This window comes from Chelonia mydas, chromosome 25 (genome assembly GCF_015237465.2).
Source record: "Chelonia mydas isolate rCheMyd1 chromosome 25, rCheMyd1.pri.v2, whole genome shotgun sequence".
NCBI classification, from domain to species: domain Eukaryota; kingdom Metazoa; phylum Chordata; order Testudines; family Cheloniidae; genus Chelonia; species Chelonia mydas.
The window spans coordinates 11,365,220-11,378,322 of NC_057858.1; the positions used below are offsets into that span (position 1 = coordinate 11,365,220).

Consider the following 13,103-nt stretch of genomic DNA (forward strand, 5'->3'; position numbering starts at 1 on the left):
TGGCCAAGCACCTGCAGAGCTTCCCTCCGGCTTCCCAAGTGCCGTGTCCCGCGTCGGCTACAGGGCAAGTCTGACGTGGGCCAGGAGGACAGCAGCAAACGTGTGCTATGGTAACTGCGTCTCTTAGCCTGCCCCTCCGCGGGGCGGGGAGGAAAGATTCCAGGCTTACCCTTCTCCACTGACACGTAGCCGTATTTCATCTCCTTGCAGCAGATCCCGACGGAGATGAGACCTTGTTTCATTTCTAGAATGACAGAAGGGGAAGCACGTGCCTTGAAGGTTGTGAGCTGTCATGTTGCCTCCACCCCAATGCCAAGAAGCCCCTTATCTCAGCTGTCCTGCTGCAGGGCTGCTCCCCCGCTTGCTGAGATGGCCACTCCCCCAATGACAGAGAGGGCTATCTCCTGGCAAAGCCTTACTGAAGTAAGGTGAAGTAGCTTTCGAGTCCCTTGTATTAAAAATGTGACATTGATGTATTACGGTGGGACTGTGTGTAACTTCTCCAGGGGGAGCTGTGACCGAGGTAAACCCTGGGAAGTGTCAGGAGCGTCAAAGGACTATTGGAAACAAATGTGCCAGACCAGAATGAAGTGTGGGGACAACCAAGCAACACGGGTTTCCCACCCCCTGGCTGTGCAAAAGCCTGGCCGTTTTGACACTACACCCGAGGAGACAGCCATTGTCTGCATATCACCCGTTACATGAGGACAAGATCAAAGGCTCAAGCCACATAAAGGAACAGACTGATCTGCACAATCTGCGTGCTTGTTCCGAGCTAACAGCTGTTATGGACTTGAAAATCCCGTGTGGGGCTGGAAGGACTGACTCCTACCAGTGGGAGTTGGGGTAAGCCCATTAGCAGGCGTGCAAGGTCTTTTATCACGTTAATGATTTTATCTGTTGTGCTTTCACCTTGAGGATAAATGTGCTTGCTCAGAAAGGGCGAGGTGGTATTTGCTAATCATTACGTTGTTTATAGCCTCTCTGGGGAAGGCAAAGCAGGCCTGCCTAGGCAGTCCGACTTGCTGGGGAATTCGCAGTGTAGGCAGGAACCTATGAAGCCTGGACATACCCCAGTCAGGAGGGAGAAAGGCACGAGTCTCTACCCAAGAGAGGTAGCAGCCAGGAGTCTAAAACGGGTGCCTTTACTGGCCCATGAAGGGGAAATACAGGTGCAGTTGCCCTGAACTGTGACACTCCAGTAAGAAAAGATCCCACCTCTGCTTTCTCCCACGCCTGGGGAGGGGCACTGCCACTTGGCTCACCCCACTGCCTCACTTACCATAGAGTGCTGCCCCTCTCCCTGCCTCGGTCTCTAGCTGTCCAAGTCAGCCTCCTGTTGGCCCCTTTGGTGCCTTCTCCCCCCAGGACGAGGGCAATGAATGGCTCCGCGTGCCCGCTCCAGCTTTCCTGGCAGTGATTTATCCCTACCACACACTAACTGAGCCAGCAAGAAGCACTTGCAAGTAGAAACCCCGGTTAATGTTCTCACCTTGAAAAAATTCAGCCTCTCGTTCCTGGTAATACTTGGGCAGAGGCACTTTGCTCTTAGTCTGGTTGAGGATGGTGGTGAGGACCCTGTCTAGCGCTCTGGTCCCATACTGTGGAAAGGAGAGAACAGTCACATGGGGGTGGGGATCAGTTCTGTCCTCTGTCTCACTACACACTTTAGGGGTGGAGAAGGGATCTGGGATGCTGCTTTCCCCAGCAATGGATGGGAAGCACGTAGACATCCTAGCAGATGCTGAAGTAGATGCAGCCACCAGAGGCATGTCCATCAAGAACCTGATGGATAACTAATGTGTTTGGGTACAGACCCAAGTCAGGTAGCTGGTCTCACCCATGAGTCTTCTTCCAGACCCATGAGAGGCAAGGCCTAAGCACAGGAGGGAGAGGCAGTGTGCCCTAGTGGATGGGGCACTGGACTGGGACTCAGGTGACCTGGGTTCTCTTCCTAGATCTGGTTTGCTGGGTGAACTTCGGCAAGTCACCCCCTCTATGTGTCTCAGTTTCCCCACCTGTAAAATGGGGATAATAGTGACCTCCCTTGGAAAACACTTTGAGATCTGCTGATGAAAAGTGTTACATAAGAGCTGGGTATTACTATTATTGGGAGCTTGGGAGGTCCTGGCCGTAACCCAAATTCCCTTTGTGCATGTAGGCAAGTCATGCAGCATCTCTGCCTCAGTTGCCCTGTACTTAAGACCAGGGTGCACCTCTCTCCTTCCTGCAGGGTGTTACAAGGCTCGAGGTCTCGAAAGCTCTCTTATTATGCTCTCCGTATGTTTGTATTTTGTGCCAAAACCAAGAGCTTTGTTCCCAGTGCTCACAAGACCAGATCCCTAACCTGCCATGATCCGTGAGCCCCAGCACTGGCTCTTCGCCATGCTCAGAGTCCTACCAAAGGGGTGTACTGGTTATTTTAAGCTCGCTAAACAACCATGCAGAATTGCTAATGGTCACCTTATTCTCAAAGTTGTACTTGCTGAGGTCCCTGGATTCAGTGGCTCTTCTATCTCCGTGAGTTAAGGCACCCTAGAAGAAGAGACAAAGCACAAAGCTGTTCAGAAAGGTTTGGGGAGAGACTCACGGGGAAAAGCAACTGCATCCATAACAAAGCTCAGTTAACCCCTGATTAAAGACTGACTCCTAAGGCGACCCCATGACAGAGGGCTGTATCTGAGCAGCCTCAACTGCGTGTGCGGGGATTGTTGGAGATTGTCACCAGCGAGCTCTGGTGTCTGGAAAATGCCACTTTTCTTCCGGATACCTGAGGCATCATGTGCCACACGGCTGGCGAATGAGACACGATGTTCAACCTAAACACAGTGATTAGATTACATGCCACCTGTATTTTCATATGTAGGTTTTTCCCTTAATCTGAGCCGTTGGAAATAATCAGGGAGGGATGGTTTAAAAGTAGCGCAAGTTTCACCAGAAGTCTGTACAAAGAAATGCTACGGGCAGACAGCGAGGTGCTAGTATATTAACACTCAGAGATACTTATGGATTCATTAAAAATGATGAAACACTGAACCGAGGCAATGATAGTTTAGGGTCATTACAGAGCCTATTTCTTTCCTGGAAAAGAATGGGTGTTAACTCCTGCCTGTTGGGAAATTCCAACATCCCGACTTACATCCCTCCCCGAAATTCCCCTGACATCCCAATTACGTAGAGTATTCTTCACTTCCTGTTCTGCAGGCTGTTAAACAGCTTCCTCGTTTTGCAGCAGAGGTGGCTGCACATCAGCCGAGGGTGAAGCAATCTCTCATCCGAGTTCTATTTGGGACATGAGGTGCCCCAGAAGCAGAGTCACTCGGAAATGTTCAGAGACAGCGTGGGTTTTATTTCTAGCCACCCTCCGGGGCACTTACGAGGCTCTCCAAGCGTTTGGCAACAATGGACGCGAACCTCCTCTCCCCCGCCAGCTCAGAGATAAGGAAGACGTACTCCGGAGCAGAGACCTGGTTCGATCGGTGGGTTCGACCTGGAGAGAGATGTGGGTACAAAGGGGGTGAATGATGTGGAAGCTGACACGAGCTTGGGGAACAGCTGCTGAGAAGGAAGTGGGGAACGCAAACAGACTAAAGCAGCTTCCCTTAGAGCACCTACCAGCTTTGAAACCAAATCCAACGCTTCTCTTCTGGCGAGTAGGGACATAGTTTCTCTCATTGGCTTTGTGCTGCCAGACCTTCCCACCTGGCACTGCCAGAGCAGGGCTGCTGCCCTGACCTCTCCAGGATCACAGCCGGTTGGCCAGTCACAAAATCACTCCAGGTTTAAAGTGGAGCTGTACATTCATTTCCTCTACTGCTCTTGTGATCAGAGGCTGGCTTCACCCCAGGCTCAGAGCATGGTCGGGTGCCAAGCTAGCTTCACACACACAGCTCTGCCGATGCATCCCAATCCTGGATGCACCATGAGATGACACTCCAGTCCAGCCCCTCATTTCCCCCTAGTTATTCCAGTCTGGAGACTTTCAAAGGTTCTATGCCATTGACAAGTATCCCCTAGGCACCACGATGGGCCCCAGAACAGGATCTGGGGGGAGCAGCTCAGTGTTCTGCTCCCACAGATAAGCTACCCCTCCCCCTTTATCAACTACACCCCACCCAACCCCAAGGCAGCACTGCACCTTTCCCTGAAGGAAAGTTGATCACAGCTGCCTCGTGCCTGGACTGGCCTCCTGGCAGGCTGCATGAGCCCCATGTTTCTGGGGCTAGCCCTTTGTGCCACCGAACACAACTGGGCTCCCTGTGGCTCCAGAACAAGGCCAGGCGGGTGTTTCGTTTGCAGGGCGGCTAGAAAATCACAGGGCAGAACTATACCCTGTAGCCACTGAGCAGGGGGAGAAAGTGACTGAGAATGTTCGGCGCTCACCGAACTGCTGTATGGCTCGGTCTGCACTCCAGGGCAGTTCCAGTGTCATGTGGACCCGGCGCTTCTGGTTCCTCACCCGCCTGTCTGCTTGGAGAGAGATCCCTGAGCTGGAGGCCTCGGAGATTATTGCTACGAGCTAAGAGAGACACAGCAGGAGTGAGGAGATGCAATGGTATTCCCAGAGATCTGGGAGAACTGCTACATGGAAAGCATTCAGGGGCAGGCCCAGAGAAAACCCAGGATACAGTTCGTCCTGATCCACAGAGGGCCCCCTGCCCCCATGTCACTTCCCAGCAGGTCAAGTATGCCCAATTCATATTCGTTTTATGGGCCTGAGGGATTGGCACAGCTGTCTAGTGCTCTGCCCTACTCATGTGAGAGATCTGTATCCTTGGCCTCCATCCTAGGTCCAGCAGGGTGTTCAGACTCTGGGGCAGGCAATCCCACAGGACACTCTGCAGTGCCCCCTCTGGCCACTGCAAGAGCAGCATTTCTAGGTTCTACTGTCACGCCCAGCTCTCCTCTGGAAAGCGAATGATCAAGTGCCAGGCTTCCAGGGTGAAGCACAAAGGGACTGACAGAGACAGGCGCACACATCTGGGGCAAGGCAGTGACTGCAAGGTCCATCATGCGTCTGGGGTAGCTGCCCACAAGCACTATGCCAGTCCACATCTTCTCAAGTGTGCAGCTGCAGGGGTCTCTGGTTCAGAGCTTCACTCACCTTTTCCCCACTCATAAAACGCTCCTTCTCCTTCAGGTTGACGTGGTCTATGGAGAGGCCCTGCTCAGCCCGGGACTCATACATGATGGAGCCGTCAGGTCTGCTCACCACCCGGCCTTTCCGGCCAGTCATCTACATGGCCCGCCAGGGAAGAAACAGGTCATTAATGAGACAGACAGACAGAGTGGGGGCACAAGGGTGAAATGGAGCATTTGGGAAGTAAATATAAAGGCAGACACCTGGGCAGGGGTCTGTACTGGCCAGACCTGGAGCAATAAACTGCTTCCAGAGGGAATTTTTGCCCTGGAGACTATATTTTACAATTAGGGAAACTGAGGCAGTGAAGTAACTAGTCCAAGATCACAGTAAGGAAGTGCCAAGAGCACAGTAAATAAGTAGTAGGAAGGTCTAGCCAGTCCTGGGTTGGAAAGAAGGGGGTTACAACCCAGGGCCTCAAGATGAGGAAGATAATGCAAAAAGCATAAAGGGGGGGGCATCCCTCAGGGAGCTCCTGCTACCTCGCCATCACACACTGGATAGGTACTGTCAGGAACTAAGGCCATGTCTACACTAGAGACCTTATAGCACCACAGCTGTACCAATGCAGCTGCGTTGCTGTAAGATCACCCGTGAAGCCGCCCTACACCGACAGGAGAGAACTCTCCTGTCGACATAATTTAACCACCTTCAACGAGCAGCCGCAGCTATGTCGGCAGGAGAGCTGTGGACATGAGCGCTTCTGTCGGCGAAACTGACGTCGCTCAAGTGGGTATTTTTTTCACACCCGAGTGACGTAAGTTTTGCCAACATAAATAGTAGTGTAGACATGGCCTTAGTCTACAGGAGCGCCAATGTTAGCCAGCGGCTGCCCGCTCAGATGTGAACCACAGAGCCCAGATGTGCCCCTGGGGCTGGGAGCCCAACTCAATCTCTCCAAGGGCTGGCATTACAGCACCCTCTAGTGGTTAGAGACACAAACAGCAGGTTGAGCTGCTGAGCCCAACGCCAGGCGACCATAATATGACATACCTCTGCCACGTACTCCGGGCCCCCAAAGTGATTTATCAGCTCATCCAAGGTATTGAGAGGTAGCTCTTTGCCCAGTGCTTTTACTTTTGATAGGAGGTCCTGTTTCATTTTCTCCACATGTTCTAGCACTCCCGGGCCATGCACATCCTTCTGGGACCCTGGAAAGTGCAAACTGCCTGCAATGTGGAAAGGCAGGTTCTTAGAGTCCAGCCAGGGGATGGCAAGGAACTCAACAGCCACAGAGCTCAGGACCAGCGTGAAGAAGAACCCTAGAGTGACCTAGATTGAAGCTCAAGAGGGGAGGGGTCTGATTCAGAGAGCAAGGACTGCTGCTGGATGTTGTTGTGGAGTGTGCAGGACAGATTTCTCATGCCGGCTGGCATTCCACACTCCACTCCACCCCACCTCCCAAGTCTGACCACAACTAGGTATAAATCAGCTACAAGCCAATCGTTCTATTATACAAACGTCAATTTGCTCCTAATGCGGGAATCGGGGCTCCCCCACTTGGGCAGTGCAGGATAGCCAAGCAAGTCTGCGTTAGCCTGGAACAACATGGAGGGTAGGAAGTCTGCAGGTATCATTTCCTCAACCTCCCTAAAGAGATTCAAGGAACGGCTCTGAGCTGGTGGGTGCAACAGCCGGCAAATCCCTGCCCAGGAAGCCTGGCCACTCCCATACATAACAGGACTCTCACTATCCCCGGGGAGACACCAGGAGAGGCGCCTCTGTATCAGAACTTCAGCGCCGCTGTCCCACGTAGGGTGCTAAGCAAAGCCAGGGTCAGATCCATTCAGAATGTTATTCTGCACATGTACGGGACCAGGATAAGCCCAGACACTTGTCCCCTGACCTTCCGCAAATGCCTGGCGTGTCCCTGGCCTGGGAAGGGATTAACCCCAGCTTACCTCTGTCTTCGGATGCAAAGCCATTGTAGGTGTGTTCAACAAAGATGACGTCGTCATTGTCGAACAGGGACTCCGGGGAGGAGTTGAAGTCGCTGTCCAGCCCTACCTCCGAATCAGTGCTGCTGTCGTCGCTGATCTTGATCACGCCCGCCATGTCGTACATTCCTTTCAGCACCTTCGCACAGCGGCCTTTCTGCTTCCCTGTGAGGGACAGCGAGCCACATCAGCGGGGGGGGAGAGTGCCCAAGGGGCAGGTCAGCACAGAACAGCAAGCACTGGCTCAGAGAATGGAGGATAGGTCACAGGGGAGCTGAGGTTGCCCCAAGCGAAAGGCAGATCAGAGAGGCAGACGTTTGGGCATGGGGGGAAAAAACAGAGAGAGGAAGAACGAGCCAGTCTTTTACCAGGGCTGAAGACGGCCACATGGCAATGTGCAAACTGCACCTTGCTCTCACCTGGCCATGCAGCTACTTTCCTCTTCTCCCATTGTGGGGAAAGAACCCACAGGCTCAGCTATCCCTAAAGGAAAATCTTCAGGCAAAGAGAGGGGCTGGTGCATTAGTGTTTCAGGAAGGAAAACGAGTCGCATCAGGACTGAATTCCCAGCACAGTGAAAATGCCCCAGCCATGCAAGGTATTACAGATCTGTTTGTCTCAGCTGGCAGAGAACCCGAGCAGTTTGCCAGGGCAATCTCTGTAAATCAGTCTTTACCACTCTTTACCACTCTCTCCTCTTCCCCCTTTTGCCATATCCCACTTCCCAGGTGTAACCATGGGTATGAGAGCTAGGGTCCAACCTTCTTGCAAAGGAACCCAGCACAGAGGGAACACAGGTTGTACAGGAGACAGTTCTTACCTGCAGCTGCAGCCAGGAATAGGGTAGATAACTGAGTATTTTCCAGGGCACCTGCCACCCTATATGTAAGGGGTAGAGGAGAAAAACCCCTTGCTGCAAGAGGGCCTCAGATATGCAGCTGGGAGTCTAGCAAAATCTGCCTGTCAGTCTAGCAGTCTGCACTGCAGGGGGAAAGGGGCATGGCTACTGGGCAATCCCAGGGGCTAGGAAGTGATTTGGTGGAAGGGAGGTGAGTTGGGGGGGGAAAAAGATGACATGGAGAGCTGCAACTAGCGACATGCCTAGGGTGAGAGATTGTAGCAAGGGATCTAAGGGAGGGCAAACCCAAACCCAGGCAAAGCATGAAGTGGGGAAGGGAACAGGAGATGAAAAGGCTGATAGCTGGGGCGAGGCGGAAAGGCAGGAGGTCAGACGTTGGGCGGTGGAAGGTGGTCTTACGTTTTCTTTTAATGCCAGTTCCTTTTTCTCTCTTTCTTTTGGTTGAAGGAAAGTGCTTCTGAATTAGTGATAGAAAGACGCCTCTGAAAGTAAGATGCAAAATTTATTCTAGCTACCAGGAGTAGGAACATCTACTGGTTATAATGTATCAATGGGTATTTAGAAGATCGATATATTTATGGGAAAATGGGCTAAACCAAGCATTTTCTAACTGTTAGTGAGTCTGAACAATTATCGATTAGTACAGCTTGGATCTGAGGAATCACATCAACTCGAATGGAGAGGAGGAGGAGGCTGGCTGCAGCATTTCACCAGAGCGTTCTGATGGAAAACTGTGTGAGTGAAGCAAGAGAGCTTGGCTCACTCCAGCAGGACCTCAGCCTTACAGGATGCACACTGAGTGAATGCTGTGTGTTGCTGCACACGGGGAGAAATGCTCTCTGCTTTAGACTGCCTGCTGCTCCTGCTGAATGGAGGCAGCACAGCAGTGCCAGGGCGCTGTTGCAATAGAAACACAAAATGCCACGGGCATCGCACTGCTATGGGACCGCCCAAAACAGCACAAATGTCAGAGAGCAACTGAGAGCAAGGTTTAAGTGTGACGCGCTCTATGTTTGGAAGTTGTTACTGCAAAACCCAGTACGTTCCAACAGCCAACATCTTCTCTGGGTGTGATGTGGCCTAGCGGTTCCAACCCTGTGCCGTGTAACTGACCCGCCTGAAATGGCGGAGACTCTGGGTCCCGGTTGTCTAACGGAATGTGCTTTGATTAACCTAAGCGGAAGTGCTTGCCCGCAGGGCAAAGGCCAGTGACAAAACATGGAACACACTGTGGGTCTAGGTGGATGGAAAAATCAGAAGAGGTGGAAATCAAATGGATGCTTTGGTGGGCTGTACTGCAAACGAAAGAGTAAATGCTTCAATGCTGGCTGGATTGGGAGGGACTGGGCCATGTGCAATGAAAAGGCAGCGCTGAATGAGCTTGGGCTGAAACAAATGTTGAAAGCAACAGCTGAGAGGTATGGGCATGATTCCCACCTGCTGTGAGACAGGGGTACTTGGGGAATAAGGAGGGGCTCTCAGACCAGACTGGTCCACCAGGAACGATGCTACAGGGACTGAGAGACACCACCAGACCCTGGAGGAACAGAGGGGTTAGGAACAATTGCTATTATGTGGTACTGGAAAGGCCCTTTGCCCTCAGTGCCAGGCTGGCTCTAGGTACAGAGATGAGACCCAGAGAAGGCTGAGAGTCACTGGTTCCTTCAAGCCAGGATTCGGGTTCTGAGTCTCCTCGCCATGAAATCCAGCTTGCTATTCTTCTGACCATCTGTGTTCTCTCCTCCTCCTCCACTGGAATCCCCATTAACAAAGTTTTATAGACTCCCCTGCACAAACAGCAAGCAGCCCTTCCCTTCTCGTTTTGTCAGCAACTGCTCCTTTGCAAACGCACTCCCCTAAGAACACCCGCCTATTGCTGAAGGGCTTCAGAACCAGGAAGCTGCAATCAGACACTGTGAAGCAGGCACATTAGGAGATGGGACTGCCCAGCAAGTAAACGGCTGCCCCACAGGAGGGGGACGGAGCTGGCCAGCACGAGTGATCACTAACAGCACCACCTTTGAGCAAGGAGTCAGAGGGGACCATTATGATCTTCTACTACGACCTCTTCTGGTGTTACGCAGATATCCAACTCAAGTGAGAAACCAACTTAGCTGCTGGAGCCTGATTTGCTTCAACTCTACAGCAGTTAACAAGCGAGTATTTGCTCTGGGGGAGGGGGGTGGAATAGGCCATCACTGAGACACCCTGGAGGAGCAGGGACGATTGGCACTTCGATAGCTCACATCGAGTCTAGCTCGCTCCAGGTGTTTTCATCAGCAATAAAAACTGATGCAAACAAAAATAATCTAACACAAGCCCTGCTGATTGCACGGGCCCTAGGGAAACATAACTCACCTGGGTCTTATCCCAGTCAGGCAGTTTGGTTTCCTGCCACCTGATGTGCAGGGACAGTTAGGTTCATGGAATACGGGATCATCTTCAAAAGCACCTAAGTGAGTTAGGTGCCTAAGTCTCATGGCAAGCCAAGGATTTAGGCTCCCACAATGCCCACAATACTTTGGAAAATGGGACCCAGTGCTTTTTAAGATGTTCCCAATTGTCCACAGCTGACTGTGCACTGGGTACAATCACCTCTCAAATTAACTGAGGCAGAAATACATAAATCAAACCATCACAAACTAGTACGTTACTGGGAGAAGGCAATCTAATGCTATGTTCTGCTTTGGACTGATGCTGAAAGACAACGTTCTTGAAACCAGGATTTTTGGTGGGACAAAAAGAGATAGTCCAAAATCCAGGGATGCCATCTCACCTTACAGCATGTTTGTAAGATCTCAAGATCTGTCTCTGAATCAGATTATTGCTCACTTATTTTTCTACTTTTCACAGTTTTGAGGGTCACATTTTTCAGAGTGGGTGAGATGGAAGTTCCCACAGAAATGCATGTGCACCTGTTGTGCCCATGCAAATCTGTATCTGGGTGCACAAATCAGGCTATTGCACATCTGGCAGTCCTCGTGTGCACACAATTACTAAAGCTGCGTGTGGAAGAGCAGGAAAGGCCACTGCACTCAGATTTCAAGGCTCTTAGTACAAAAACTCACTTTTGGAAACATAGTGTCTTAAAACAGTCCAGCAAAGTGTCCTCCGTATGTGAAGCTCATTTAGGATTCAAGGAATTGCATTCACAGGACCATAAAGTACAAGCAGCCCCGGTACAGAGCCCTCCTCACTGTGCCTTTGAGCCTCCCATGATTCCTGCCCTTCAAAGCACAAGGGGGTTAAACTCACTCTGCAGCAGAGACAAAACAGTTTAGGTGCCCGTCATTCTCGTCCAAGACCTCCCTGGTGCGAGCTTCTCCAGTGGACTGGAGCCCGATGACAATACACTGGGGAGAAATCAAAAGGGCAGCACGGTCGTGTGTTAGCGAGATGAGGTCACACTACATTTTGCTGGGCAGCAACACTCTCAGCAAACCATTATCAGCTCAAGAAGAGATTACATTTCACAGTTTGCCAGCACCTTCTGCACTGAACCCCAACTCTTCCCAGATACACACAGTAATATCTTGGCCCTAAAACTGGGCTCCTGCTGAAGACTCTGCCTGTCATTGCCTGAGGTTATACATGCATCCACGATGTTAAGAAACATTGTCACGATGCTTTATTATTAGAACTAATTGATTTCCCCAGCATCTCTCTCTGAAATTTCCAAAGCCCATTCAAATGAATGCAATGCCAGGTGTATTTAACCATGCAGAGCTGGAGAATCCAGTATATCTTTCAACTCTAACTCGACTCAGAATGCTGTTTCAAGTAGGTTTGCTCATGTTTACCATAAAACAGCACCAAGAAACATCAGCATTCATTCTGAACTGTGGGACATTAAACTCGTGAAATCCTGGTTTCACCTACGGAGGCTAGACGCCTTTAGGTCAAGGATATAAGAAGATATATGCTACCTTTTCACTGCGTACAATCACGGACTAGTGTCCAAGTGCATGAAAATACCCTCATTCCAGTTTTTTACCCCACCCTCCTCTGTTTGTACAGAGGTTGTGTTCTATACAATTCTTGTTTGGGCCTCAACATTCAAAGAGGTTTTATTCTGCAGAAAGACAACAGGCATCAAAGATCACTGGCGATGATTCACCTGAATGCCCACACAAGACCTTGAGGGATGCACAACGGATGTCGTTGGACTAACACTTATTGACCCTTTGCACCTGGCTTCTAATACCGTACCTTGTCCTTTGCCAGCTCCTCCTTGGCAAGCTCAACGAGGCGTCGGACTTTAGCAGCAATGCAGAGATATTTGAAGAAGCGCTGATGAGCAGACCAGAACTGACCCCACAAGGACTTTCGAGACTCCAAGCCAATGATGTCGGCCGCGTGCTGGAACACCGCTATCGCCTCTGCCCACTGAAAGCACACACAAAAGGGCCAGGTTAATACTCCAGTCCCTAACTCATGTCACCATAACACACAAGGTTATTAAAACTATCAGGGTTTTGAATATCAAATTTATTTTCCCTATTTATGCTTTTTGTTTACTTGTGCTCCATTTAGCTAGGACAATGAAGAGACCGGTCAATTTCCACCTTCTGCCCAACACTGCAACGTCTGGGTTGAAAACGCTGCAAGGGAATATTGTTAAATCCAACCAAAGGGCCAGTGACGATGATGTGAAAAAAGCAGCAGTGCCACTGAAATATTTCTTTAAATTTTATAAGCTAACCCCACCCTTTCTTTTTTTAAAAATCAAACCTAAGTTTTGGGTTGCAGCTATTCTGATGTCCCCTTACACTCTCCCATGCGCTGATTAAGGAGGATGATTAAACTCCGTTCCGCATCTCCATAGTGCCTAGCACAAAGTGATCCTGGTCCATGACTCTCAGGTGCTACCACAAGACAAATAATAATGAATACTAATGAGACTATCAGTATTCAGCACTTAACGTTTAAAAACACTAGAAAGTTGTTCAAGAATCACAGAGTAAAAATAAAGAGCCATCTGTTCTCAAGTACGTTTGAACAGATGTTCATGGAATAGGGGATGATGTTGTTTAATTATGTTGTTTAATAGGGGATTTCAGGTGTTTAACGTCTCACAGTTCAGAATGAATGCTGATGTTTCTTGGCGCTGTTTTATGATAAACATGAGCAAACGTACTTGAGAACAGATGACTATTTTTTACTCTAT

The 13,103-nt window shown here is 50.4% G+C and overlaps 1 protein-coding gene and 1 long non-coding RNA gene across 18 annotated transcripts in view; one reads left to right on the top strand and one right to left on the bottom strand.

Annotated features, from left to right (window-relative positions):
• SBNO2 (strawberry notch homolog 2) overlaps window positions 1-13,103 on the bottom strand; it is a 107,539-nt gene that overhangs the window by 9,414 nt on the left and 85,022 nt on the right. For all 17 annotated transcript variants that reach the window (XM_027834231.3, XM_043535756.1, XM_027834232.3 and 14 more), the window contains 11 exons: window positions 12,146-12,322; window positions 11,192-11,289; window positions 8,336-8,418; window positions 7,042-7,242; window positions 6,134-6,309; window positions 5,105-5,236; window positions 4,384-4,519; window positions 3,378-3,490; window positions 2,464-2,535; window positions 1,493-1,601; window positions 170-244 (listed from right to left, as the gene is read on the bottom strand). In XM_027834231.3, coding sequence (XP_027690032.2) covers window positions 170-244; window positions 1,493-1,601; window positions 2,464-2,535; window positions 3,378-3,490; window positions 4,384-4,519; window positions 5,105-5,236; window positions 6,134-6,309; window positions 7,042-7,242; window positions 8,336-8,418; window positions 11,192-11,289; window positions 12,146-12,322 — 1,372 coding nt within the window. The remainder of the gene's footprint in view (window positions 1-169; window positions 245-1,492; window positions 1,602-2,463; window positions 2,536-3,377; window positions 3,491-4,383; window positions 4,520-5,104; window positions 5,237-6,133; window positions 6,310-7,041; window positions 7,243-8,335; window positions 8,419-11,191; window positions 11,290-12,145; window positions 12,323-13,103) is intronic.
• LOC119564461 lies at window positions 97-12,423 on the top strand. The gene is made up of 2 exons (XR_005223355.2): window positions 97-846; window positions 5,141-12,423. It is a non-coding gene; the product is annotated as an uncharacterized LOC119564461 (long non-coding RNA).